The sequence below is a fragment of the Macaca nemestrina genome, chromosome 16 (assembly GCF_043159975.1).
Source record: "Macaca nemestrina isolate mMacNem1 chromosome 16, mMacNem.hap1, whole genome shotgun sequence".
Lineage (NCBI taxonomy): Eukaryota > Metazoa > Chordata > Mammalia > Primates > Cercopithecidae > Macaca > Macaca nemestrina.
Genome location: NC_092140.1, coordinates 80,569,541 through 80,597,172, shown reverse-complemented (window position 1 = coordinate 80,597,172; position 27,632 = coordinate 80,569,541). Strand labels below are relative to the sequence as shown.

The 27,632-nt window shown below is 44.7% G+C and overlaps 1 protein-coding gene across 10 annotated transcripts in view; it reads right to left on the bottom strand.

The window, feature by feature from the left end:
- LOC105490669 (rubicon like autophagy enhancer) overlaps positions 1-27,632 on the bottom strand; it is a 113,941-nt gene that overhangs the window by 45,680 nt on the left and 40,629 nt on the right. For 5 of the 10 annotated variants that reach the window (XM_011756525.3, XM_011756526.2, XM_011756524.2 and 2 more), the window contains exons 12-15: positions 26,682-26,835; positions 25,977-26,067; positions 25,177-25,258; positions 22,964-24,429 (exon numbers count right to left, since the gene is read on the bottom strand). In XM_011756525.3, the coding sequence (XP_011754827.2) occupies positions 24,357-24,429; positions 25,177-25,258; positions 25,977-26,067; positions 26,682-26,835 (400 nt within the window). In that variant the 3' untranslated portion in view covers positions 22,964-24,356. Of the gene's footprint in view, positions 1-4,627; positions 10,364-22,316; positions 22,488-22,963; positions 24,430-25,176; positions 25,259-25,976; positions 26,068-26,681; positions 26,836-27,632 lie in introns of those variants that run through there. The other 5 variants (XR_011614806.1, XR_003020103.2, XM_071081338.1 and 2 more) reach the window with 5 other exon arrangements.

Genomic DNA, 27,632 nt, shown 5'->3' with positions numbered 1-27,632 from the left:
CCACATGTTCTCACTCATGTGTGGAAGCTTAAAATGTTGATCTTACAGAAGTAGAAAGCAGAACAGAGGATACTAGCAGTTGGGAGAGGTAGAGGTGAGGGAGGGAGGGGAAGAGATTTGTTAAAGGATGCAAAACTACAGCTATACAGGAAGAACAAGCTCTAGTGTTCTATACCATTGTAGAATCACTGTAGCTAACAATATTGCTTCACATAGCTAGGATGATATTAAATGTTCCCAACACAAAGAAATAATAAATGTTTGAGATGATGGATATGCTAATTAACCCTGATCTGATCACTATATATTACACATATCACATCATTATGTACCCCTAAAACATATACTACTATGTGTAAATTTTTTAAATTACCAACAAATCAGTCAATAATAAAGAATATCAGCAGTACCTTCAAAGATCTGGAGTGCCTCTCCCTGATCCTGTCCTCCACCCTCCACCTGTGACAACCACTATGTTGCATTAGGTTCATCATTCACTTGCTTTGAAAAACAAAAACAAAAAATGTTTCTACCACCTATGGGTAGATCTCTAGTGTAAACAACGTAATGCTTGGCTTTGTCTGTGAAATTTATGTTAAGTGATCGCTATTGAATGTCTTCCATGATTCAACTCTTTTGCTCAACTTTGTTTTTAACTTTTGTCAAGTGTTAAAATTTGTACAATAGAATACAAACCCTAATTAGCCATATGCTAATTAGCCATATGCTCATTAGGGTTTGTATTAGCTAATGTGGCCAATTACGGTTTGCATTGCATTGTACAAATATTTCACAATTTCCTTAATCATAAAAATGTCAACATTTGGGGAATCTGAGCAAAAGGGTATGGGAATTCTCTGTACTACTTTTGCAACTTTCTCTAATTATGAAATGATTTTAAAGTAAAAAGTTTTTTTCTAATTCCTCTTAGAGCTCAGGAAGAAGAAGAGGGGAAGCAGAAGAAAAAGGAGGAAAAGGCCGGGGCAGTGGCTCTCGCCTATAATCCCAGCACTTTGGAAGGCCAATGTGGGCAGATCACGAGGTCAGGAGATGAAGACCATCCTGGCTAACACGGTGTAACCCTGTCTCTACTAAAAAAAAAAAAAAATTTAGCCGGGCGTGGTGGCGGGAGCCGATGGTCCCAGCTACTCGGGAGGCTGAGGCAGGAGAATGGCGTGAACCCGGGAGGCGGAGCTTGCAGTGACGTGAGATCGCGCCACTGCACTCCAGCCTGGGAGACAGAGCAAGACTCCATCTCAAAAAAAAAAAAAAAAAGAAAGAAAGAAAGAAAGAAAGAAAGAAAAAGGAGGAGGAGAAGGAGGAAGAGGAAGAAGAAGGAGTTAAGGAAGAGAAGGAAGGAGATAAGAAAGAGGAGGAGAAAGAAAAAGACAAGAAACAGGAGGAGAGGAAGACAAGAAAGAGGAGGGGGAGGGAGAGAAAGAGGAGGAAGAGAAGGAAGAAGAAAAAGACAAGAGGGGAGGAGGAGGAGAAAGAAGACAAGGAAGAGGAGGAAGAGAAGGAGGGAAAAGGACAAGGAAGAGGGGAAGGAGGAGCAGCAGCAGCATCTCCTGTTCTCTTCCCTCTCCACACACACCCCTGCAGGCTCTCTTACAATGAGATGTCTCTACATAAACACAATGTTCCTTTGCCACGTGGTTTTCAATCGGATCACGCTTTCACAACTTTCTCTGTATGGAATTTAGTTGTGGGAAACTAGAGACCCAAACAAGTTGCTTCAAAAAGGGGAATGAGGGATGCACTAGGTGCCCTGCTACCTCCTCCAGTTCATCCAGGGGCATGCAGTCTCGTCTCGGCTCGCAGCCCTTCTGCTTCTTGCGGTGGGCTTATTCTCCTCTATGGCTGACACCTAGGCCGGCTCCCTCATGCGCTGGCCTGTGTGAGGCCACCAGGTCACCCTGCAGCCTTTCTGCTCCTTGAAGTTTTAGTTTGTGCTCTCACTGCTCACCACGCCATCTTCTGATCCTTTAGATCTTGAAAAGCAGGGATCTCACTGGCCCAACGCATCTTTCAGACCAGGTGATGAGCTGAATGTCCCAGGCCAGGTTAAGGAAAGGGAACCCTGGGGTCAGGTGCGGTTGAAGAGGAGCGGGAGGGATCCAACAGGTGCTGAGTTGCAGGGGCTGCAAGTGGGACAGTTCCCCCTTAGAAGAGAAAGGGTGTGGAAGACATTCTCAGGCTTAGCCTGTCAAAGACAATCTTGAATATTTTGGTCTCCTGAGCTAGTCCAGAAGAAAGAACCGGTATCTGTTGTTTTCATCTCAAAAAAAAAAAAAAAAAAAAAAATCTCCATGACCTCTCTCTTCTCTCTCTGGTTTTCTCTCACACACACAGACACACACATACATACGCCTCACTGCCTTCTTTTCATTTCAGCCTGGCACTGCTGTTAACACTTTTGGTGCATTTTTATTCCCAGAAAGATGGTGTTTCTGTCCTACCTTTCAACTCCACAGAGAACGCATGTGAAGTTGCTTTTCCTGTGACTGTTGGTTTTGTAAGTCATACTCACCTGGTCCACATTTACCCCCCTGTGGCTTATAACTGCAACATCTGATGATTGGATTAGGTCACTTGCAGTGTGTCTTTCAGCTCTAAAATCTGTGGTTCAGCAGTTCATGAGAAATCAGACCCTTAGTTCCTTAGACACAAGCAAAGCTGCCTGGTCTTTCAACCGGAAACCTTTTGAGGCAGAGCTGTGTCACCAGTGCCCTCTTGTGGGCAGATCTGAAACCTACAATACCTTGAAATTACAAAACTGTAGCAACACTCATAATAATGATTAATGTTTAATTGAGGGCTTCCTAAGTGTTGGGTGCTGATCTACAAACATCTCAGACGTTACCTAATTTAACCCTCACAACATCCCTATGCAATAGGTGGTGTGGTTACTACTGCCTTTTTTTCCCCCCCTGAGATGGAGGCTCTCTCTGTCGACCAGGCTGAAATGCAGTGGTGCGATCTCCAGTCACTGCAAACTCCGCCTCCCGGGTTCAAGCGATTCTCTTGCCTCAGCCTCCTGAGTAGCTGAGATTACAGGTGCCTGCCACCAAGCCCAGCTAATTTTTGTATTTTTAGTACAGATGGGCTTTTACCATGTTGGCCAGACTGGTCTCGAACTCCTGACCTCAGGTGATCCGCCCGCCTAGGCCTCCTAAAGTACTGGGATTACAGGCGTGAGCCACTGCACCCGGCTGTTTGTGGGTACAAATTAGGGATGCAGGGTGTGGGTAACTGTAGGGGCAACTGTGTGTGTGTAGAAAGAGGGCACTATGGATGGAACCCACAGCCTAACTTAGTTTAACCCTGCTTCTTTAACGAGATCCTCTGGGGTTCCAGTTAGGACTTTGTTTGCTAGATGACAGAAATGTTTTATATTGCTGGGTGCGGAGGCTTACACCTGTAATCCCAGCACTTTGGGAGGCTCAGGCAGGCGGATCACTTGAGGTCAGGAGTTCGTGATCAGTCTGGCCAACACGGCGAAATCCCATCTCTACTAAAAATACAAAAATTAGCCGGGCATGGTGGCAGGCACCTGTAATCCCAGCTACTCGGGAGGCTCAGGCATGAGAACTGCTTGAACCTGGGAGGTGGAGGTTGCAGTGAGCCAAGATCTCGCCACTGCACTCCAGCCTGGGTAACAGAGTGAGACTCCATCTCACACACACACACACACACACACACACACACACACACACACACAGATTCTAAATGTTCTACAACTTATACTTCAATACAGTTGATTTTAAAGTTCTCTACGTGATTTCTGAAAAAAAGTCACTTGGAAATCCACATGGACATCATGAAGATTTGTTGGAGAATAAATTGTATATAATTGGAATATCCAATTTGAGAGTTTAGAGTGTGATTACAAGATATGCCTTCACTATTGATTTGCGTATTAAAGAATTTCATGTAGATGGATTCATACAGTATGTTCTTTTTTGCTTCTGGCTTTTGGATTTATCAGCAGTTTGTTCTTTTTATTGCCAGTAGTATCCTATTGTGTGAATATAACAAGATTGGTTTATTCATTCTGTTAATGGACTTTGGGGTTTTTTCCCAGTTCTTTTGGATAAATATGTAGGAGTGGAATTTCTAGGTCATGTAGTGAGTGTATGACCAACTGTTTCCCAATGCGTTTGTACCATTTCATATTTCTACCAGTGATGCATGAGCTCCTATTGCTCCAGATCCTCGCCAGCATTTGGTATTGTCAGTCTTTCAAGTTGTGAACGTTTGAGAGGGTGTACAGTGGTATCTCATTGCAGCACATGCAGAACTTTGAAGCTTAAAAAGTAGAAAGAAAACATGCAAGAACGTATAAAAGTCAGGTTAAGCTGATGAGTATTACCATGGTCTGCATTATGCTGAGCTAAAATAATGGATTTCCAACAATTTCTCAGTCTGGACCGGGAGAGAGAATCAAGGACTTGCGATGTCTTCACTGGGCTGCTGGCCCAACTGATGGCTCATCCCATATCTTGGGGCAAGTTCAGGAAGGATTCTGATTGAGATAAGGAGAATCAACCCAACTAATGGACAGGAGAAAGAGCAACTATGGAAATTCTCCCCAGAACTTTCACTTCCAGGAGATAACACACAACTCTTCTTTTTTTTTTTTTTTTGAGATGGAGTCTTGCTCCCATTGCGCAGGCTGGAGTGCAGTGGTGCAATTTTGGCTCACTGCAACCTCCGCCTCCCGGGTTCAAGCAATTCTCCTGCCTCAGCCTCCTGAGTAGCTGGGATTACAGGCGTTCACCACCACACCCTGCTAATTTTTGTATTTTTAGTAGAGATGGGGTTTTGCCATGTTGGCCAGGCTGGTCTCGAACTCCTGACCTTAGGTGATCCATCTGCCTCGACCTCCCAAAGTATTAAGATTACAGGCATGAGCCACCGTGCCTGGCCTAGATAACACACAACTCTTAAGACTGGGTGTCTCCTCCAGGTCTCTAAAGGGTTTAGAATTGCTTTCAGAGATAGCAGTTTGATTACTAAACGCTGTAACTAAACAATATTTCTGTAATGTATGATCATTTCTATAATGAGCCACTGCTACACAAATAAAGGCTTTTAATGGTTGATCGTTGAATTTTGGAAAAGGAGTGCTGGAAAGTAACATTATTTGGGGGAAACACTTTCCTACACCTCAGGTTTTCATACCAAGCAGGGAATCATGATTCCCTGATAGAAAAGAGGAGGCGGGGGATGTTCCTGGCCCCTTTCTCCACACCTAGGATATGACAGGACATTTAACAACCAGTGAAGCATGGTCACCACCAATCAGAAAGATGCCACCTGGAGGGGGTCTTTGGTGCTCCTGCCAGGTGCTGTTGCTGGGAGGTCTATGAGTCGGAAGGAGGGGCTGGAGGTGACACAGGATGCTGTTTCTCAGCAGCATGGAAGTATTCCAGTATTGTCACCACTGGTACAGCCACACTCATGTGTAGGGGCTGACCCAGGAGGAAGAAGAACGACTTGTCATTGGGGTGAGTTTGGGAGAAGGAACTCGATGGCTGCAGTGAGCCACCTGGGCTTTCTCTCTGATGTCAGCCTGCCTGCTTCCCTCTCCCATACGCCAAAGGTTACTGGGCAGGCTCTGCCATGAGATGGAGGCTGGCAGGAGACTGGAACTCAAAGGGTCTGTTTAATTCAAGGCTGAAGATTGATTAAGCCTTCTCAGCAATGTGTTCCATCAGTAATATCTGTCTGATTCATGTGTCTCTCAATTATTTCCAAGTTCAGTGTGGAAGGCAGGACTACAACTAATTTGCACCCCTAAAAACCCAATACTATTGTCAGTGGGACCCCAGGTCCATTTATGGGAGGAGAACCTTGCTTCTAAATAACCAGTTCTCTATTTTAGACACAAATATCCCTAATAGAAAAAATTGCATAAGATTCTATAACTCCACGGATATATCATGTAATATCATTCCATTCCTTCTAGTCAATTTTCAACAATGCAAGCAATTATCTGATTAACACGTTGGTTTCCTAGAATACCTGCTCAGTAGAAGAATGTGTCCTGTGCATGCAATAAAATTATGGTGTATAGACAGGGGATATGATTTGTTTGTGTGGCCCTTCCAAATCCCATGATGAAATATGATCCTCAGTGTTGAAGGTGGGGCCTAATGGGAGGTGGCTGGGTCACAGGGGTGGATCCCTCATGATTACCTTAGTGCTATCCCTGTAGTAATGAGTGAGTTCTCACTCCATTAGTTCATGGGAGAGCTGGTTATTTCAAAGATCATGGGATCTTTCTTGCTCCCTCTCTCACCACATGACGTGCCTGCTCCCCCTTTACCTTCCACCATGAAGAAAGCTTCCTGAGGCCTCACCAGAAGCAGATTCTGGCTCCATGCTTCTTGTACAGCCTGCAGAACCATGAGCTAAATAAACCTCTCTTCCTTATAAATTACCCAGCCTTAGGTATTCCTTTATAGCAACACAAAATGGACTGACCCAGGCCTTATTCAATTATTTTATGTCAAAATAGCTAAAAGGCTTTTCATCCAAGGAGCTAAACCCTTTATTTTGAATAAGCTAAAGGCCTTAAAAAGTAAATTATAGAGCATATAAATATTCCAACACGAAACACAGTAGACGGAGGGCAATTAAGGGATAAATCACCTGCGTGTGTGCTCTTTTTCCTCTTCTACTTTTTAGCTGGATGACATTGAGCAGGCATCTCTCTGTGCCTCAGTTGTCTCAACAGTAAAATGGAAATAATGAAATCTAATCTTACAGAGCTGTTGTGAACTGTGTATGAAATATATAATAAAGTGTGCATATAAAAATGCTATGCAAAATTTTAAAATCTGATACAAAGTGTATTACAATTCTTATTATACTTTAAAAAAGAAAAGAAAAAACATTGCCAGCAGTAGATAGATGATGGAACATTCTGATGAAGATGATGGTATTTGTCCTCACAGAGCTGGCTCCATTGGGTTCCTTCTATTTTTTTCTAGGATGCTACCCTGGTTCTAAGATCAACCAGCCGTCCACGTAAGATATTAAATTCTTGAGAAGAAGGAAGTAATGTGGGGAAGGAAGAGATGAGAAAGAGGTGGAAGGAAGAAATAAAAGATATCTGTGTTTCAGGAAAGTATAACTCCTTCCAGTGGCTTGGTGCTTTCTGATGTCCTGGATGAAAGATGAGTGATTCAGAAAACATCTTAAATTCAAGATTTTCCCAGTGGTTTGCAGATTTAATTGCTGTCTCTACAAGAGCTATGAAAACCCTGTTTTCTTCTCTCATCTTCATACCATTTGGTCCTGACCCTACCCTCCTACCCAGATTCCTCCTTAGTTGAGAATCTCATGCTTCTTTTCTCAGATGATTGAGGATTGACAACTCTGCTGGTCAGTTATATGTGTTATCATGGCTGGGTTATAATACCCTGCTATTTAATCCAACATTAGTGTAGGTGTTTCTGTGGAGGTATTCTGTAGAAGTGATTAACATCCACAATCAACTGACTTTAAGGAAAGAAGATTATCTTGGATAGTCTGGTGGACCTGCTCTGGCCAGTGAAAGGCTTTAAGAGCAAAATTGGGATTTCCCTGAGGAAGACGAACTGATGGCCTGTCCTAAAGATTTCAGATTTGGCTAGTCAATCCCACATGCATGTAACCCAATTCCTTGCAATCAGTCAAGAAACAAACAAACAAACAAATGAACGTGTATGTGTGTGTCCTACTGGGTCTGTTTCTCTGATAGAACCCTGACTGACTCTAGGAAAACAGCCTGTTGCATGACAAGAGTGACGCCATCTTGAAGTGGAACTGCCATGATGGCAGATATTTGACTCCTGCAGACCAAGGTGATCTTCAGCAAGGTCTTTAAACAATGCCTGCGGCGTAGATAATTCCTCATAAAGATGCTCATCTAACCTCCCTAGTGGTCATTAGTCCTGGCAAGAAAGTCTGAGATATGATCAGCTGCATGTGTCTCTACCTTAAAAGATTGCTATATAAATGATATTTTTTGGAGGGCAGGCATGGGGATTCACTGTCTCACGGCTGCCCAAGACATTGTTTCTGTTCATAAGTCCCTATTAAATGCTTCTGAGAAACTAGATTTCTCAGCCTCTTTCTTCAGCCTCTCAGTTCCCTTGGCCTTTGGGGGTTGGTTTGCATAGACCTGCACACCACAAACCAGTGACCAAGAGTAGCCCTCTATGCAACTGATGTCATTTTCCTTTTTTACACCCTTACTTATCTGGTGGTTAGTGATGTCACAGCATCAGATAAGGCAGGCACTGGCACAGATGTCAGCCAAGTCACTGGGGGACAAATTGAGATTTTAACTTTAACTTGATTTTAATGGCAAATCCAAATCTGAGTTTCAATCATAAATCTTTAAGAAAAAGACTAAAAATTAAGTGAAAAATGGGCCACAGAACAGGCAACACTCAAAATAATGTTCTATGAACATATGCTAAGATGCTAAATCTCATTTGTAAATAAAGAAATGTGAATTACATCAATAACATATCATTTGTCATCAACCAGGCAAAGGTTTAAAAGAATGACGCTAAATATGTGTGGTTTAGTATATGTCAATTATACCTCAATAAAGCTGTAAAAAGCAAAATGAAAAAAAAAAAAAGCATGGTGTTTGGGAGACTGCTGAAAAATGAAAATTCTCAGTCACAACCAGTGAGTGTATGAACTGATTCATCATTAGGGAAGGTAATTTGGAAATATTTATTAAAATGTTAATTATACTCACATTTTGACCTACCAGTTCCTTTTCCTAGAATTAATTTTAGGAAAAATTTTCAAACTGGTACCAAAGGAGTAGCTAGAAAGAAATATAAGAAGTAAAGAAGGGAGAAAGAAAGAAAAGAGGCCAGGCATGATAGTTCACTCCTGTAATCCCAGAACTTTGAGGGGCCAAGGTGGGTAGATCACTTGAGGCCAGGAGTTCGAGACCAGCCTGACCAACATGGCAAAGCCCCACCACTACTAAAAATACAACAAAAATTAGCTGAGTGTGGTGGTGGGCACCTGTGGTCCCAGCTATCTGTAAGGCTGAGGCAGAGAGTCACTTGAACCCGGGAGGCGGAGGTTACAGTGCATCAAGATTGTGCCACCGCACTTCAGCCTGTGTGACAGAGCGAGACTCTGTCTCAAAAAAATGAAGAAAAAAAAGAAAGAAAAACACATCCTAAGAAAATAATTAGATGCGTGAATAAAGCTATAGGTATAATATTATACCTTTATAAAAGCAAAAAATATTAGGATATTTATAAGAGCAAAATATCTGGACAAAAATTAGATTGGTCATATGAATTATGGTAGAACCACAGAATAGAATACGATACAGGCATTAAAACAACTATGGAGATCTATGTGAACTGGCAAGAAAAGATATCCAAAAACATTACTGGGAGAAAAAAGTAGTTCACATAACAGAATTTGCTGAATAATCCCCTTTTTAATAGGTGTAGGAGAATAGCTAACAAAACTCACACATTTTCAAAGGTTTGGGATTTTTAGAGTGAACACGAATAACTTTTATAATCAGAAATAGTAATACATTACTTTTCCATTTAGGGAAAAATTAAAATAAATAACAACAAATAAATATGGTCCTTCTTCAAGGGGCTTACATGGGAAGATGCTTTCAGCAGAAAGCAGCTACAATTAAGCAGAAATTTCACTGAAGCGCTAATATATTGATTTAGGATGTCCCGAGGCTCTACCTGACCCCCAAGAGAAATATCTCTCAGGGGCAATTTCTAGGAATAATTGCATCTCTCCTGATTGTAAAAGGTCTGATCTTTATCTCAGGGGCCTGAATCACATAACTGAGAGTACTGCTCTGTACATGAGCTGTGAGAAAGTTCAAGGCCAAACCTATGTTCCCTTAGTGAAGGTAAAGCATCTTGCACTTGCATTTTGTACTCTGACATTTCCTCTGAATTCATGGTATATTTTCTCCTCTTATTTTATCTTCATCCTGATTTTCTCACTGATTTTTATCTTAATCAATGATTCACTCATTCAATAAAGTATATGGAGTAGCTGGTATGTGCCAGAGGAGGCTAAAACGAATGAAATGTGTGTACCCTCAGTTTAGAGGCTACTGAGGGCAGCAGTTGTCAGAAAGGAGCAGACAAGAGAACTGTAACTTCTGTTACATGCTACAATGAAAACATATCCGTGTTGACTTGGAGACATGTAGGAAGAAGACCCACTGAGTCGAGGGGGAGGGTAGGGGAGCTGAGCTGAGGTCTGTGGTTGGGATGAAGCCCAACATTTGAAGATGGGAAGCCCTGGGAAGGAACAGTAAACAGCGTCTTCTGAGCTAGGAGTTTAACGCCTTCTGAAAATAGAAAAATCAGTGTGGGTAGAACATAGCAATCCCACGGGGTTTGCAGAGCTTTCAGGTTGGTGGACACGTCAAGACACTGGGAGGGTGCTGCACCCAGAGAGAGTGTGGAAGCTCTGCGCCCTCCGCCATAGTCCGCCCTCTGCATCTCTTCCATTTGGCTGCTCCTGAGTTGTATCTTTTATAATAAACGGGTAAATACAGGTACTTCTCTGAGCTCTGAGTCATCCTAGCAAATTATTGAACCTTAAAGAGGGGAGGCTTGTGAGAACCTCCAACTTTGTAGCCAAATTAGACAGCAATGTGAGTAGCCTGGGCACACAATACTTGGGTCCGGCATCTGAAGTGAGGACAGTCTTTGCGGGCTGAGTGATTAAATGTGTACAGTCCAACACTAACTCCGGGTAGTTAGTGCCAGAATTGAATTAAACTGTAGGACAACCAGTTGGTGTCCTGAGAGAAGGAGAATTGGTCATTGGTGTGGAAAACCCCCACATATTTGCTGTCAGGAGCATTGTGGGTAAAACATTCAGAGATACTCAAGATACCCTCAAAAACCTTAGGGTATCAGAGGTGAGCCAGACTAATAATCAGTAAAAAAATGTGCAATAGTATAAATATATACAAGGTATAAAAATAATAAAGCAGAAAGAGTAACTGATACTGAGAGGAGTTGGAGAACAAGGCTAAGTTCACAGAGGATGGCAATGAAGGGTGAATAGGAGTTTTCCAGGTGAATAATGAGGAAAGACTTCCCCTTATGTTTTCTTCTTCATTTTAATGACACAGTCCTTCTGGGTTTATGCTTTCAAATACCAACAAAAATTCAGCAGAAGCACCTCTGCAGCTTTATGACTGTCTGCTAATTGTAGCAGCTAGAAACAGTGAAAAGGTGTCCAATGCAAACTCACTTCTATTCAAAAAAGATGTGTTTTGTCCCCACCAGACCAGACATGAGGTAAAACTGGAAGGGAGGCCCTCCGAGGTCAACACTGCCTGGGCCGGGACAAGGCAAGGGTGAAAATCATGGCTCTCTCTGCCATGGGCTTCCTCCTCCCCACTTCCTTCTTCACACTCTATCCACTCCCCCAGGCTGTGAACCAGAGCAGCAAGTGCGGCCTGGCCCTTCTCACTGGGAGTCAAACATGCTTAAGCCCCCAAAACCTAACCCAGACAGCAAAGAAAGCCTACGTAAACGAGGCTGTGTGTGTGTACTTGGATGCGCGTGTACTTGGATGTGCGTGTACTTGGATATGCGTGTACTTGGATGTGCGTGTACTTGGATGTGCGTGCACACAGCTCTGTCACTAGGCATGTTACCCTGGTGGCTGTGGACTGGGACCAGGCTCCTGGAAAATTCCCTTTTTAAAACATCTGTCAGACTTCACAATTGAAAGCAAGAGTCATCTGCTCCAGTTGCTTTAAGCAGAACAGAGATTTGTAGAAAGGACATCAGGAGCTTCCAGAATAGCAAGGAAGGTTAAAGAACCATGCTTAGAAATAATCCGAAATGAGAAGCCTTTGGTCGCCAGAACCTCATGCACCATCACACCACGGCTATGCCCCTGGAATGGGTGCTCCCCAGCCCCGCCTCCCTGTATCACAAGATCCTGATTTCAGAACTGCCAGGATGCATCCAATCCGTGGTACCTGGGTCGCCTGCCAGTGCCCTGGCTGAAAAAAAGGTCAGAGAAGGAAGAAGACTGGAAATTTTTGCATTTATGGCAGGATGTAGCCTTAGCTCCCAGCAAGAATCACCAGATTGAAATTTCCCAAAGGTAGGAAGGGAATTTAGATGCTAGGCAGGGGAAAATAATCATTTCCTTCACCCCCCAACAATATTGTAAAGTAAAAATATGAGAGAAAAATCTGCAGTTATGTTTGGAATCAAGACTAAGAGGAGAAAGAATTGAGGAATATTTTTTAAATAGCCACGATTTATGTAGGCACAAAACCATTTTATCCTCCCCGCAGCTATCTGCTTCCTTTCTTGTTATTATACTACTATCTCATCATCTGCATATTTGACTTACCACAATTTAACCAAAAGCTTGCAGAAAAAAAAAAAGAGAGAGAGAGAAGGAAAAAGAAACAACAAAAGAGGAGGCTGTGCTGTGGAGAGAGGCAGACAGCCTGTGGTCCCCTTGGGGGCTCTTGGTCCCCATTGCATGTACAATGCCACCGTGAGTGTGAAAATAATATCTGAAGACAATTTTTTTTAATTCAACAAATGCAAGTCAACTACTTTTTCTGTTGTTCAAGTGTTAAAACAGCAATGTATTCCAAAGTGAGGAACAGCCTTGCTTTGCTGGACTTATTAATTCTCCATGTTTATCTCCCATGTGGCTGCTGCTTCAGAGCTTTCTAGTAAGGAATTTTTAATCCAACTTCAGAACTTCAATCCCCCAGCACTGAGTGATGCTCCCAGGAAGGTGAGAGTCCAGTGTTCCTTCTTGTAACAGAGGTTTGTCAATACTAGCCTCAGAACAGCTTCCCTACCACAATTATATCTCCATCTTCCATGCCATCACCACAGTTAACTTTCTAAAGCCACAAACATAGTAGTCCCCTGTTAAAAGTGCTTCTGGGCAGGGCGCGGTAGCTCGCGCCTGTAATCCCAGCACTTTGGAAGGCTGAGGTGGGCGGATCATGAGGTCAGGAGATCGAGACCATCCTGGCTAACACAGTGAAACCCCGTCTCTACTAAAAATACAAAAAATTAGCCGGGCGTGGTGGCGGGTGCCTGTAGTCCCAGCTACTCGGGAGGCTGAGGCAGGAGAATGGCGTGAACCCGGGAGGTGGAGCTTGCAGTGAGCTGAGCTTGTGCCACTGCACTCCAGCCTGGGCGACAGAGCGAGACTCCATCTCAAAAAAAAAAAAAAAGAGAAGGGCTTCTGAGACAGTGAAACATAGAGGTGAGGCATAGTACAACAGTTAAGAGTGTAAGCTTAACCATAATTATAAAATAAAAAGACTGTGAGCTTGAGTTTCCTGTAAAAATGGCAGCCTGAACATACGTTTACTTTTGCATACTGCTCAAGTCCCTCTAAAGCAACAGTAGAAAGACTGCTCAAAAGCAACAATCAAGGAATTATTTTAAAGACATAAACTTACAAGAACAGAAAGGATGAGAGAGGACACATCAGCAACAAAACTTGGGGAGCCAGAATGTCAATGGAGATTCCGTAACTGACTGCAGCATCTTAACCCCACTTCCCTTTTCTGCCTTTTTTCCTCCTCTGTGGGGAACTGGAATTGGGCAGGTACTGAGATCCCACATGGACCCACATGGACCCACATGGACCCAGATGGCTGCAGGGGCTAGAGGCAGGGGCCATCAGGGTCAGCCCTGCCCCACACTTTGGCCATCTGGACACTACAGCAGAGACAACATGTCAGAGCTTCAGGTTGGGGAGGAGAGGAGGTAGTTAATAGACGAAGTTAACCTAATTGGAATCAGGTTTGGTCAGAAAAAGGCAATAAATTCTGCGTGTTTGTGTTTGTGTTTGTAATGTGTATGTATATGGAGAGTGTTCCCTAGCATGCATCTTTGGGAGACTTCTCCAGGGGGTCCTAGGACTACTCTGCAAGGGAACAGGAGGGCCTGGTGGCATTTGTGGTATGCAGCCTGACCCACTCTCCTGCCCCCATGGTGACGAAGATGGGCTTACTCGAGCATTTTTATAGGTCATGCTTTAGAACCAAGTGAGAGCCTGAGGAGGAGCTGGAATCAGAAGGCGATTCTGACTGTTTAAAACTGTCAACTTTGGAGGCTGCAAGGGTCTTTAAAGTATGCACTGGATCAGGTTCACACCTGTGCTTCCGGAGGAAGGCTGATGCTCAGTGATAGATTTTTAAACTGTCTTCAACTCAGAATTGCTGGATACATGAGATCACCCAAGAAGTAAAGATGCAGAAGGTGGGTGACGGAGACCTGAAAATTGTGGTCAGTCTTCCAGTACCGGGAGAGCTTTGTGCAGATGCACATATACCAGCATCCTCAGTCGGCCACGGCCACCAACAGCAGCTCCCTGGGTAAAATGACTCGCCAAGAGGGTGGCACGTGCTCTGGGACTGGTCAGGACATGGTCAGAATATCACGTTAGCTCACAGGTCACCGTGAATGGCCATAGTGCAGGAAAGGTGTCCACACAGCTTTCTATAGAGTTCAGGGTTGGAGAAACATACATATTGCACAGGACATATATACAGTAAAAACATACCCGTATATGTAAAAACTTACTCGTATATCTCAAGTTCAGTTTAACTGGGTGCCTGAATTTTTATGTGCCAAATCTGACAACCCTACTAGGGTTGTACCACTCCCACACCATTTCTCTCATCCAAAGACAGGGCCCCAGGAAGCTCAGTCGAAATGTGGCCAATCTGGACTCTGACAGTGAAAGACGGTTGGCAGGGAGGTGACTCTGAGGAAATCCAATGGCAACTGACATGTGCTCTGAAGGTGGAAACCACCGGCATGAGGTTTTCATAAGCACTAGCACCAGAAGAGAGTAACTGTTCTAAGCTCCATCTCCGTGTGCTTTACATTATAGCACTTCCACTGCCATTATCTTGTTAGATGCACACAATCACCCTGCAAGGTAGGTGTTATGCGCCACTTTCCAGATACGGGAGCCAAGACGCAGAAATGAAACGACCTGTCCAAAGTCACTCCACTTGAATGTCTAAGCCACCCTTTCCGTGTAGCTTTCCTGACTGTTAACGGACCACTCTACATTCTCATGATGCCCGTGGGCCAAAACCATCACTCCTTCCTCCCCACGTCACTTAAGTGACTGAATGGGAAGGGTCCCTTAGGAAAGTTGATGTTATTTTTATGGAAGACTCAGAGGGTCAGACAAGTAGGAGGCAGGGATAATGATTCAGATGTGTGAATTATACCAGGGCTGAATCAAGAGGTTATAGACAAGTTATGATTTAGAGAGGAAAGGGGATGGACTAAGGGTAGGCAAGGGTGCTTGGAGGCCAGGAAAAAAAAAAACCACTGAAATATACACAAAGTGATAGACAAGGTGCTAAACACACTTTTCATAACTTACATCATTTAATCTGTACAACCACCTTGTGAGACAGATTATCAGCATTGTACAAATAGGAAACCTGAGTCTTAAGAAATTGGAGCAACTTTTCACAAATCACAGGACTAGAAGTGAAAGGATCCAAGTGCTTCTGGCTCTAAATTCTGGATCACTTAGACTCACTGTACTCCAAGGGAAAGTGGGGGAAGATTTTGGGGTGTACTCAGGTGAAATCATGGAAAGGGCAAGAGGAATTTTTAAAGAGGTTCCTGGTGGAGGGAAGCGAGGAACAGCTCAGGAGGTGGTGCCAGGTCAAGCCCGACAGGAAATCTGCTTGGGTAAAGAATTTGGCCTTTTTTTTTTTTGAGATGGGGTCTCACTCTGTCATCCAGGCTGGAATGCAGTGGCGGCATCATGCTTCACTACAGCCTCAAACTCCTGGGCTCAATCAATCCTCCCACCTTAGCCTCCTGGGTAGCTGGGACCACTAGCACACACCATTGTGCCCAGCTAACTTTTTTTTTTTTTTTTAAGGGACAGGGTCTCGCTATGTTGCACAGGCTGGTCACAAACTCCTGGGCTCAAGTGATCCTCCTGCATAGGCCTCCCCAAAGTGCTAGGATTACAGGCATGAGCCAGCACCCAGTCAACTTAATTTTAAATCAAGTCTTCAGAGGGCTTAATCCGGGAGATAGATGATCTGATTTATGCTTTATAAACATTCTGGTGTTCTGTGGAGAATGGACTATAGAGGGGCAAGTGTGGAAAGAGGAGATAGGAGGCTTTTAATTAGGCTGAACCACACACAAAATTGCCATTTGGTAGCTCAACAATTATAAAAGAGCAGCAATGCTACGTAGTTCAACCTAACAGAAGTTCAGGAGAGAGATGGTGGCTTGGACTGTAATAATGTCAGTGGCTATGGTGAGCCATCAACTAAGACATGTTTTGTAGGTAGAACTGACAGAAGTTATTGATGGACTGGATCTGGGGAGTGAGGGAAAGGGAGAGGATGACTCCTAGGTGTTTTCTTAAGCGACTGGGTCTATGGTAGTGACATTTTCTGAGATGGAAAAGCCTGTAAAGAAATATTAATACAAACACAGCTATCAGTGGGCTGCTGAGTACATGCCTCTGGGCTGAAGCTACAAACTTAGAAGTCATTCAAAGCTATTTCACTAGGTAAGACCATCCCAAGAGAAGAAAAGAGATGGTAAAACTGAGCCCTGGAATCTCTGTCTTTATTTAGAGATGGACAGAGAAAGAAGAGGAAAACCCACAAAGGAGACCAAGAAAAGAGACCACTGTCTGCAGAGGAAGGAGACAAATCACAAATGTCACGATGTTTCCAGGGTTCCAAAGCTTCCAGGGGGAAGGTGAATGGTTGCATCCATCCATCTGGTCCATCTGACAGCTGGCCCTGTTCTTTTTTGTTCACAAGGTCTTTAGTAATTTACTAAGTAACCAGGAAAACCAGGAGCTTTGGGTACCAGGCAGCAACTCCATCATCAGACTCTATGAAGATGAAGTTTCAGGTGGTCCCCAACAGCTAATCTGATTTCTCCATTGTGGGTGTGGACAGCAGAAATGTAACCATCACTCTTAAAAATTGTATAGTACTGATCAGATTTATCATCCATAATTTGTCATTAGTATCATCTGATTTATCATTTATTTAAAATGATATCTAGTCTATAGGGTAACATTTACAAAGAAAATTCTTGAAAATTATTCTAATCCCACTATCCAGAGATAATCACCACTACAATATGATAAAATTCATTATAGTCTAGCTTTTTAGCTATATTTTATTATAAAATATTCTTCTCTTTTGTTAAGAAGAATGCAAGCAACTGTGGTAGAGAGGTAGATGAAGACAATACAGTGACTACTGCATTTAGATATTGTTAGTGACCTTGACAGTTTGGGGAGAATGGTTGAGAGGGAAATGCTATTGTTGTAGGTAAAGGAAGAAAGAGGTGTGGAAGCGATGGCAAACATTAAAAACTGTTCTTTCAAAAATGTTGCTGTGAAAAAGTTCATAAAGGTAGGACTGGAAAGGAATGTGACGTTAAAGAATTTTTTTCTCTCTGCATATTCCTTTATTTTTTAATATAAGGAATACTAGATAATATGGATAACTCAGAGGAATAGAATAGTTTTTGATGTCTGCATGAGCATTATGGACTGAATATTTATATCTCCTCAAAAGTCATGTGTTGAAGACCTAACCCCCAATTGTGACAGTATTAGGAGGTGGGGTCTTCAGGTGGCGATTAGTTCATGATGGTGGGACCCTCATAAAGGGAATTAATGCCCTTATAAAAAGAGACCCCAGGAAGTTCTCTTTTTTTGGGGGGGGCAGGGGGCCGGGAACCAAGTCTCGCTCTGTTGCCAGGCTGAAATGCAGTGGCGTGATTTTGGCTCACCGCAACCTCTGACTCCCCAGTTCAAGAGATTTTTCTGCCTCAGCCTCCCGAGTAGCTGGGACTACAGGCACACACCACCATGCCTAGCTAATTTTTTGTAGTTTTAGTAGACATAGGGTTTCACCATGTAGGCCAGCATGGTCTCGATCTCCTGACCTCGTGATCCGCCTGCCTCGGCCTCCCAAAGTGCTGGGATTACAAGCGTGAGCCACCACGTCCGGCCTGCTCCCTCTCCTTTCTACCATGTAAGGTTACAGTGAGATGGTGCCATCTATGAACCAGGACGTGGTCCCTCAATAGATATCACATCTGCTGTTGTCTTGATCTTGGACTTCCTAGCTTCCAGGACTGTGAGCAGTAAGTTTCTGTTGTTTATTATCCACCTAGTGTGAGGTATTTTATTGTAGCAGCCCAAACAGACTAGGACAGTGACAAGCCTGTTCCCTCAGTACTCATCCCCTGGACAACAGGCATCAGGACATCTTATATTAGCCAGAGTAGGTTAGGTCACACTGCAGGAGCCAGCCCCACAGAATCTCAGGAACTGAACACAATAAAGGTTTACTCTTGCTTGTGCGAAGTCCAATGCAGGAGCCACACTCCTGAGTAGTTCTATTTCAAACAATCACAGGGAGCTGGGTAGGACCCTCAGGAACGTGGACCTTCGGGGGCTGCAGGAGCAAAGGGAGAATCAAGTCTCTCTCATAGTCTCCAAGAGACTTTCAAGGGCAGATAGAAAGGATCAAAGGTTGCCAAAAGTTCTGAGAGCTGTTCCCAGTGGAATAATGAGGTAAATGCAGATATCAGAGTTTAAGGCGAAGGGAGCATGTGTGTGCATGTGCAGTACCCTGAAGGACGAGCAAGATCGGGAGGGAGATGGAAAGGGGAGGGGCCCACCACTCCCATCTGCAGAGCCTATGCAAGAGTACACATACAGGTCCACGTGCCATGTATCCAAGTATTTAAAATCTGAAATATGTTTTATCCTCCTGCCATGGTGAATATTCCTTCATCAGGACCCGAGAAAGCAGGTTTGAGTTTTGAAATCTTTGACTCCTCAGTGCTCTGCTCTGGAGCATGGTGGCTCAGGTATAGCTAGCATCGGGCCAACCCCTGCCCCTGTCTCTTCCCACTTTGGCTCTGTCCCACAAACAGCTGCCTCTTGGTCTTAGCAGCGCAGTTCACTTTCCGGAGGCTGGACCAGGGGAAAGACCTGAGCAGCCCTAAAAGTGGATTTGAGATGACAGGGCAGGGGATTCTGTCTGGGGCTCCAGGTACATGATCTAACAGGAGGGCTGGGGGCTTTGAGTGCCCTTGCCCTTTGTCTCCTCACCAGTGGGGATGTACGTAGCCCGAGGAAGGCCAGAGCAGGGCCTCTTTCTCAGGATGAAGGGGCAGTCCTGATCCCAGGCAAGGGATGCAAGAACAAGACCATGGAGGCAGGAACATGGCAAGACAAAAAAAGAGGGGGCAGCTCTGGGGAGACAGAAGGCTGGAAGCACAGGTAAAGGCCACAAAATGTGCAAGGAAGGGCTGGGCGCACTGGCTCATGCCGGTAATCCAAGCACTTTGGGAGGCCGAGGCGGGCAGATCACTCGAGGTCAGGAGATTGAGACCAGCCTGGCCAACATGGCGAAACTCCATCTCTACCAAAAACAGAAAAAAATTAGCTGGGCGTGGTGCCACATGCCTGTGGTCCCAGCTACTAGGGAAGCTGAGGCTGGAAAATCGTTTGAACTGGGTGGCAGAGGTTGCAGTGAGCCAAGATCACGCCAACTGCACTCCAGCCAGAGAGACAGAGCGAGACCCTGTCTCAAAAAAAAAAAAAAAAAAAAGTGCAAGGAAAAATACACAATTTGCTTAACCTATGTGGTTAAGCTCTTCAATCCTTAGTCCTCTTGGCTCGGAGAGCTGCCCAGACGTGCAAGGATGCAGAGGTTCTCATTTTCTCATGTTTGCGCTGAAGCTTCCCAATTGTGCCTACAGCCTGCTACCTCAGCATTACTCATAAAAGTATTGTTTTAGTTTCTAGTGAAGTGAAAAAGGGGAACTACGGTTTTCCTTCCCATACCAGTTGAGAAATTATTTAAAGACAGAGATCCTTAAATGCTTGTTTTAAGGAAGCACGCTTGTAAAGGAGGTTGACAAATGACACACTTCACCCTCCTTTGGGGATTAGCTCAGGAAGGCTTCCTGCAGGTGGCGTTTGACAGTGGCTAAGCCAGCCATGCAGGCTCAGACCTGGGAGCAGAAACTCAGTGTCAAACCCCTTCCCAACATGTCTACCATGCTCCTTCCAGCAGTTTGAATTCTGAAGTCTCAGACAAATGACCACACTCTGGGTGGTTTAAAACAACAGAGCCAAGTGCAGTGGCTCAGGCCTGTAATCCCAGCACTTTCAGAAGCCGGGGCAGGCAGATCACCTGAGGTCAGGAGTTTGAGACCAGCCTGGCCAACATGGTGAAAACCCGTCTCTACTAAAAATACAAAAATTATTCAGGTGTGGTGGCGTGCGCCTGCAATTCCAGCTACCCAGGAGGCTGAGACAGGAGAATCACTTGAACCCAGGTGGCGAAGGTTGCAGTGAGCCGAGATCGTACCACTGCACTCCAGACTGGGTGACAGAGCAAGACTCCACCTCAAAAAAAAAAAAAAAAAAACCAGGAATTTATTCTCTCATAATTCTCAGTGCCAGAAGTTTGAAATCAAGGGGTCAGCCACGTTGGTTTTTTTTTTTTTTTTTTTTTAAGGCTCTGAGGAAGAATCTGCCCCCTGCCTATCTCCGGCTTCTGGTGGCCACCAGCAATCCTTGGTGCTCCTTGGCTTGTAGATGCATCACCCCAACCTCTGCTTTTGTTCTTCCCTCCATCTTCTCTCTTCTCTCAACTTCCCTTTTCTTATAAGGACACCAGTCACTAGATCCAAACTCATCCTAATGCACTATGTCCTCATCCTAACTTAACCACATCTGCAAAGACCCTCATCCCAACAGGACACAGCACAGACATCTGGAATTAGGCCTTTAACGTATTCTTTCACAGGACACAATTCAACCCACAACAGTAGCTATTGTTCTAATCCTTGTATTACAGAGTATAAACTGAGACCCAGGGAGTAACTGACCCTGAGATACAGAAAAGAAGGGGTATGACTCAGTTTGTAATCTGTCTAGACCTCATTATTACCATTTGCCCTTGCTTATACCAGGCCTTTTCGTGGGTGCTTCATTTTCATTTCTAATCCTCATCTCAACTGCAGAGAGTCATATCCCTCATTTTACAAACAGAGGCTTAGATAGTTTAAATGGCTTCTCCGGTGTCTGAGTCTATTTGTGTTGCCGTAAAGGAATACCTGAGGCTGGGTGATTTATAAAGAAAAGAGGTTAATTTGGCTCATGGTTCTGCAGGCTGTACAAGCAAGGCACCCATATCTGCTTCTGGTGAGGATTTGTGGCTGAGGGGAAGAGGAGCCTGCGTGTGCAGAGACTGTAAGGAAAGAGAGGAGGCAAAGAGAGGGCAGGGAGGTGCCAGGCTCTTTATAACAACCAACTCTCACGGGAACTAAGAGTGAGAACTCACTCATTACCACAAAGACACCACCAAGCTATTCATGAGGGATCTGCCCGCACATGACCCAAACACCTCTTATTAGACCCACCTTCAACACTGGGGACCAAATTTCAGCGTGAGGTTTGCAGGAGTCAAACCAAACTAGAGCACCCAGAGTCACCATAGGTAGGTAGAAAGTGGCATATTTGGGATCTAATCTGAAGCTGTGGCCAAGAATTCTCACCCAGGTCAACACACCAGACGTCTTTGGGATGGCTCGCCCCTCCGCATCCTATAGCCTCTGCCTCGAGATGGTGTAACTTCCTCTCTGCAGCTGAGAATCATGACTGTAAATGACACACCGCTGGAATTGCCCATGTGAAGAGTGTAGAGGCAGGAAATGAATCGCTGACCTTCACAGCACTGCAGCTGATGCCTCACAGCGGGGAATGGTCTGACCAGGCATTTGTCTTCTTTCCGGCAGCCAAGGAAGAATGGAACAGAAAACCCTCATGATCAGGAAGACCCATTAAACAGCTATCTATGCCATGACTCATCACTTCCCTACGGGGTGCTCCATGTGGGCTGAAGATCACTTCTATAACAGGTGTCGCCCTGGGAAGAAGCCTCTGGTACCACATTGGAGAGGAACAAAGTCTCAGACAAATCCCACATTGCAGTGATTTAAATGACCTCATTCTTCCTCAAAATAAAAAATCAAAAGCATCACTTCCTAGCGACTGCTGTGCACTCTTCCTTAATACCAAAGATACGTAACACACACAGGCTCGTCGTGCCTTACAAACACACAAACCCCGAGCACAGAGCCCTTCAAGCAAGGCTCGGGCCACAGCGACTGTCTTACATCAACACTGAGGTGAGAAAAGCTCCGCCCAATGCCAGTTCCGCAGGTTCGAGCAACACGTACCAGTTAAGGTTGTTTTTACTCCTTTGTCTCGAAAAGACGCCACAAAAGAAGCAGGGGCTAAGCATGGGCTTTGGAGGCAGGTGGACTTGAATGCCAACCCCAGCTCCATCATGCACTTCCTGTGGGAACGTAGGCAAGTTATTTCTCTTCTCTAGGCCTCAGTTTCCATGCCTGTAAATGGAGATACAGACATTTACCTCAGAAAGGAATGTGAACATACCACTCCTCTTACCCTTGATTCCTAACAGGGAATATGAGCAATGGGCAAGAATGAAACATTGTTTGAAATCTGGTTTTATTTATTCTATGTGCCTACCTTCTTTTTTTTTTTTTTTTTTTTTTTTGAGACGGAGTCTTTGCTCTGTCGCCCAGGCTGGAGTGCAGTGGCGCGATCTCGGCTCTCTGCAAGCTCCGCCTCCAAGGTTCCCGCCATTCTCCCGCCTCAGCCTCCCGGGTAGCTGGGACTACAGGCGCCCGCCACCACGCCCGACTAATTTTTTTGTATTTTTAGTAGAGACGGGATTTCACCGTGTTAGCCAGGATGGTCTTGATCTCCTGACCTTGTGATCCGCCCGTCTCGGCCTCCCAAAGTGCTGGGATTACAGGCTTGAGCCACCGTGCCCGGCCGTGCCTACCTTCTATAATAGTTAAAAAAAAGATCTGGCTTAAATGATGAATGTGAGCACAGTTCTGGCAGAGGCATCACGGATGAGAAAACACTGACAGAATGAGAAGACTGAATGAAAAGAGACTGACAGAAGTCATTCATTTCTTTCATGTGCTCAATACTATCCCATTGAATAACACACACACATACACACGGCTGGATGGAGTTAGGGGACAATCTGTGATGCTTTATTGCCTGCCTGTGCTGTCTGAGAAAATCAAGGTAGGTTTAGTCAGGGCATGCGAATCCCAGGGAATATAACATCCAAGCCCTAGGCTGAAAACCGTTCAGTCTAAAGATATACCATGAAGGGACCCAGCCTCAAGGCCCCTTTCTCAAGTAGGAGAAAGTATATAGAAAGTAGAAAGAAGAAAAAAGAATAGGCTCACATGTTTCAGGAAAACATATAAGAACTACTAGGAAAAAGAAATTCATAAAGGTTTTGTGATTCATTTAACCTTATTAGTCGATGTCTATGATTTTAATGTTATTACTAGAATTACACTGTTCATTATTTCCCCCAATTTGTTTAAATCTGCAAATACCGTATGTTCAGTTTTACATCTATAAAGCAAGATCCTCAAGGGCAGGGATGGAGTTCTACTCCTGCGTCCCTTGACATTACAGCGTGTGGAACAGAGACGACAAATACAGGTTTGATTTGTGCCACCTGAAAGAATGCCATCTAGAGGCAGCTGCTTCAAACTGCACTTCAACTGGATCTACACGCCCTGCTAAGCAACTCAAACTCATCATGAAATAAAGCTGCAGAAGAAATGTGTACTCTCTATTCAAACTCTGGAGTAAATAAAATGTGGATGATTGACACAATCACAAAATGGCATTTAAGTGGAAGTCTGTTTCTTGAAGAAATAAAAGCCAGGACAAACAGATTTGGGGTCATATTCTTGTTCACTGAAAGAACCAAGCAGTTTCATCAAACAAGCATTAGAGGGAGAGAAATTGAGTAATTCATCTTGTCAGTTACAATTCACATATGTACACACACACACACACACACACACACACACACACACACTGGCTCAACATCAGTTAAACATCACTATTCAAATACAAAAGTATAAAAAACCTCTTTAAAAAACCAATAGCAGCCAAAACAGAACATTTGTAAACAAAACCACTATCAACCCTGTGCTTAATCACAGACTCTGCAATCTTTTGAAACATTAAGTATATGCAATAAAGAGAATATAGACCATCTTTTTCCTTAATATACAATACCAGATATCTAAAACAATGTCACCAATAATGGACACAAATCGATGTTATCATAAGGCAGGTTGAACAGTCTTTTTCACAATACTCAGGGGCATCATGTTGCTGCAGAGGCCACACTTTCCAGAAGTTTTCTCCTAGCTGTGATCCTCGCACACCGGGGGCACTCGGAGGACTGGAAGCACTGTTTGTGAAAGCAAGCCCTGCACGCTGCAAGCAAGGAAGACAGCTGTCAGCAAACAGGCTATCTTGTTTTCTCACATTTCTGCAGACATTCATCTCCATCCTAGGGAGGGAGGGGGTCTGAATCCAGAACCCAGAGTCTCTAAAAAGAAACCAGCCAGGCTGAAACTCACATTTCAGCAGGTCACGTTTCAGCAGACCTGTTGGACTCTTCCAACCGGTCATGAACAGGAGGCTCAGAGAGCCTGACATAATGGACGCCGCAGCGCCCTCTGGATCTGCCCAAGCACCGAGGCAGGCGTTTCCCCAATTGCCAAGACAGCTGGGGGCTGATAACTGTTGGCAAGCCACATTGTTTCTCTAGAAATGGCCCTACATCGAGAAAGCTGCTTTGTCCAAGCTCATGCCCCGTGCCTGGCACCAGCCTGCATTCAGTGACTGATCACTATGTAGTGAGAAGGCTGGCCCCAATTTGTCCCCAGTTTGGAACAATGCTGAAAGGCCACCAAACTCCAGAGCTGCCCGTGAGATGAGCTGAGGGCTCCACTGCAACCTCACCACTGTTCAACTTCTCCCTCTCCCAGTCTTGCTGCCTGCACGCCGCCACAGGTATTAAGTTGAGGAACATGAAACTTTTTCTGGCAAATCTCTGCCCCAGAGTCTCCTTGCTGGGGAGCCAGTCCTGCAACACTGCCTAAAGGGTTGGGGAGACAACACTGGAGTGGCCTGAGAGGAGGATGTGCCCCTATCAAGGGTGAAGGTAGAGTGCATTACCAGGATCTCTCCCATGAAACAGAGTTTACAGAACACGGGATTCTCTCGGGCATTAATACCGTAGAAGGGTCGGCAACCTTTTCTGTAAAGAGCCAGATAGCAAATGTTTTAGACCTTATGGGTCACGTGGTCTCTACAATAGCTACTCAGCTCTGCCTCTGTGGTGCAAAAGCAGTCAGAGACGTCACCACTGGGCATGACTGATCTAATTACAAGACAGAGAGGTGGGCATAGGCAACAAAGGGAACATTTCCTCTATCCAAACCTTTATCCTTTATCCCTGCCCCACCCAAATACTCCTCCTTCTGTGCCCAAAACTTCATTATCTCCAATCCAACACACAAGCACACACCAGCATGACTGTACTTTAAATAACTGTGCTTGAATTATTAAGCTATTATTCAGCTTAAGTTAATTTTGTGCTTAGCCGGGCGCGGTGGCTCAAGCCTGTAATCCCAGCACTTTGGGAGGCCGAGACGGGCGGATCACGAGGTCGGGAGATCGAGACCATCCTGGCGAACACGGTGAAACCCCGTCTCTACTAAAAAAATACAAAAAACTAGCCGGGCGAGGCAGCGGGCGCCTGTAGTCCTAGCTACTCGGGAGGCTGAGGCAGGAGAATGGCGTAACCCGGGGGGGCGGAGCTTGCAGTGAGCTGAGATCCGGCCACTGCACTCTAGCCCGGGCGACAGAGCCAGACTCCGTCTCAAAAAAAAAAAAAAAAAATTTGTGCTTAAGTTACTAGTTTAGTTAATTAGTTAAGCTATTATTAAGCTTATGCTATTAAGTTATTAAGATACCTGAACATCTTCTACATGTTGCTGTCTGAAATGGGAAGATGACAGTCGTATTCTGGCAAAATTCACAAATAAAGCCCTTTCCTTGACACAGCTGTAAAAGAAGACATCAAAAAGTTACAACCTTCTCTTGATGGAGAAGCTGAGTTTTCACTATTACAGAACTTTATAAACATTAGTGTTTGAATGTCTATGATGCCAGCCTCTAGAAAGAAAAGGATGTTGTGTTTTACAGCAACGAATGGATCAGAATCAAAAGAAAAAAGAAAAAAATACACGTTCATCCAATTCCACATCAAAGCAGTTTTAAAGTACCAGGGTAAGGGCCTAATTGTAAACATGCACTCTGCGATGATCTAATTTCATTTCTCATTGCTGCCCTACAGTTCTTCAATCCTTGGAGACACAGAGCTTCCCGTTCCATTGAATCCTGGTTCCACATGACTGTATTTGGTGCTTCAGGGCAGAGTGGGCCCTGAGCAGAACTGGGCACCTAGATGAAGTCCCTTGGTCCAGGCTTGCATCCCGGCTCTGCCACTTACCAGCAGGGCGATCTCAGCTGCTACTTCACGGCTCTGACCTCAGTTTTCCCATCTCTAACTAGGTCACTGGCACTTCCCTCAGGGTTTGTGAGAGTGAAATGAAGGGCGGAACACCCAGCACATGCCCTGTGCGTCGGGAACGCATCTGCCCCGGGTGCACCCTCACCTCGCAGCCGGCCACGTGTGCAAGGGAAGCTTTCAGAATGTCCTTGAGTAAGGGTGCCAGCAGCCCTTTCTTGATCCTGACCAGGTCCTCAAGGGAGAACAGGTGGAGCTCATCAGTCAAGTGTCCCGGCACCTGCTCAAACTCCTTTAATGCACTGCCAGAGAGGAAACAAAGAGGAATTCAGAAACTCACCCACACAGAGACTGGGGAAGAATGAGGCCAGTTGTTTTCTCTTGGCACTCACGCTTAATTTTTTTTAACTCAATTTAAAAAACAAATAGCTCCAAGAACAACAGTGAGCCATGCTCGCCAGCATTCTACATTTTGCAAGTTTGCTTGGAAGCCAGGAAGTTAAAATTCCATGAAAGCTGATTTCAAGAAGCTGACTAAGCAGAGACACACATCTCTTACAGCCTGCCCAGGCACACATGGAGCAAAAGAAAACTGAGCATTAGTTTGTTAAGTCTTAAAGAAGGTGTACCTAGTACCCTTTGATTACCAAGTAATCAAAATTCCCACCTTATTTCTTCCAGCTACATTTCAAGTCTATCAGCCTTATGGTCTATCGGCTCAGCTGGGAGAATTCTCACTCACCCGGCAAGCCTGACTTCCAATGCACGAGTCAGGCACTGAGCTTAAGGCTCACGCAGCCAACGGCCAGTGGTCATGGTCCCTAGGGCATTCAAAACTTAATCTTCTCCAAAGCCAGCAGGTGTCGACCTGAATTCTCTAAATGGCTAGTAGAAGCACTATTCCCTGCACTTCCAAAACAGTCACGGCCTACACTGGACTTGGCATGCTACAATGCCAAATTCTCTTCAAGTCTCCACCCAGCCTGCGGTGCCCACTCCTGCGGCATCCTCTGCCTGGAGAATCCCCAATCCCTCTTCTTTGCTCCACCTTACTCTTAAGCTCAGCCTTTTTCTCCTGGAATCCTTGCTTGCTCTCTAC